This window comes from Plasmodium cynomolgi (assembly GCF_000321355.1).
Source record: "Plasmodium cynomolgi strain B DNA, scaffold: 0806, whole genome shotgun sequence".
Taxonomy (NCBI): domain Eukaryota; phylum Apicomplexa; class Aconoidasida; order Haemosporida; family Plasmodiidae; genus Plasmodium; species Plasmodium cynomolgi.
Window position 1 is genome coordinate 1 of NW_004193061.1, and position 1,608 is coordinate 1,608.

Sequence of the window (1,608 nt, forward strand, 5' to 3'; positions counted from 1 at the left end):
GGATAGTATTAAAAATGGCTGATCTTGTACATAAAAAAAATATAATAAAAATATTATTTATAAGCATCATCGCTTATACAATATTATTCATGAAAAAACATGAAAATTTTAATAACACATATAAATATAAATAAAATATTAATTTTACATCAAATTCTTAAATTACAGAATAATGTTCTAGGTTTATTACCTTCCTTTTCTAATTATAAGAAGCTTGAAAATTGGTCACATCTTGGTTTAGAGGACATATGTTCCGCACTAAAAAATGATATTAAATCTGTCCCGGATTTTTATGATATTTGTATGAATATTATTGGAGTTTTAGAATATTTGGAATATCCAGTTTCTTTTACATTATATGATAATAAGAAATGCACCGTTTTTGCGTTGTGGATGTATGATTACTTAATTAAATATTTTAAGAATGATGACAATTACAGTAAAACTAGAGCAGTTATTGAAATAATGAATGAACGTTTCTCAAAATATTCAGAAAAACTGGGTTGTAAGATTCCTTCATACATTAATAATGAGACGCATGTTGATAATTTGAAAAAATTATATGACTATGCTACAAATTATGATACTATTTTGCACCATATTACTGATAAGGGAAACAAATGTAGTCAGGAATATTCGAAATACATTAAAGAAAGAATTGACTTATTAAAAAAAGTAAAGTCAGACTGCTATGATAAATCAGAAAATCATTGTGAAGTATATAAAAACATATTTGGCTCATCTATAGATGAAAAATTTTTTAGTCTACAATGCAATTCCTTAGGTTCTCAAGAAATAAGTGCAATCACAGAGACTTCCCATGTACAAGAAGGGAAGGAACAAATTACAAACGATGGAACTACCAAGACAAGTAATATCATAATGGGAACTGCATTGCCGGTAGTTGGATCTATATTCACAATGCCTTTTTTGTATAAGGTAGTAATAAAGAGCTTACACAAATATGAATAATATCGTTTCTATTCATTAAAGCTTCATAATTTATAAAAACATTTATAATCCTAATATAATATTTATATAATATAATTTTTTAGTTTACTCCATTCGGAAGTTGGATAAAAAATCTATTAAGAGGAAATGTAAAAACTTCGCATAATTATTATAATATAAAATATGAACTACAAAAGGATTTGCCAGATCCCCAGGCATTAGATTCACTCAGAAATGAATTAAATATTCCATATGGTCCTGCATAATATACGTTATTATATAATTAGACACATTATTATACGAAATATGGATTTCATTGTTTTTATATGTATATTAATTTTGGTAAAATACTCTTAAAAATAAGGTAAAAAGGATTTATTAAAGAAAAGCAATGTACTCCTATAATACAACAAAGATCTTCTTAACAAAATTCCAGTAATTATTATAAGAAGACTTTTTATTATTAATTTCGAAATTTTTTATTAATAATAATATTACTACTAAAACATTTTATGAAAATGACCAATAGAAAATAGAATTTGCATAGTCTTATTGCGTTATAAATTAATTATCTCACGAATTTATACTAGTCTCCAGAACATCAACAATAGATGACGCATATTATTCTTTTTGAATATGCCTATAATAATTATTAGC

The 1,608-nt window shown here is 24.9% G+C and overlaps 1 protein-coding gene across 1 annotated transcript; it reads left to right on the plus strand.

The window, feature by feature from the left end:
• Positions 1-99: 99 nt before the first annotated feature.
• PCYB_005760 (hypothetical protein) lies at positions 100-1,117 on the plus strand (the record flags this gene model as incomplete). Its single annotated transcript, XM_004227997.1, has 2 exons — positions 100-871; positions 1,056-1,117. The coding sequence occupies 2 exons, from the start codon at positions 100-102 to the stop codon at positions 1,115-1,117; spliced, it is 834 nt and encodes a 277-aa protein (XP_004228045.1).
• Between the last annotated feature and the right edge of the window lie 491 nt (positions 1,118-1,608).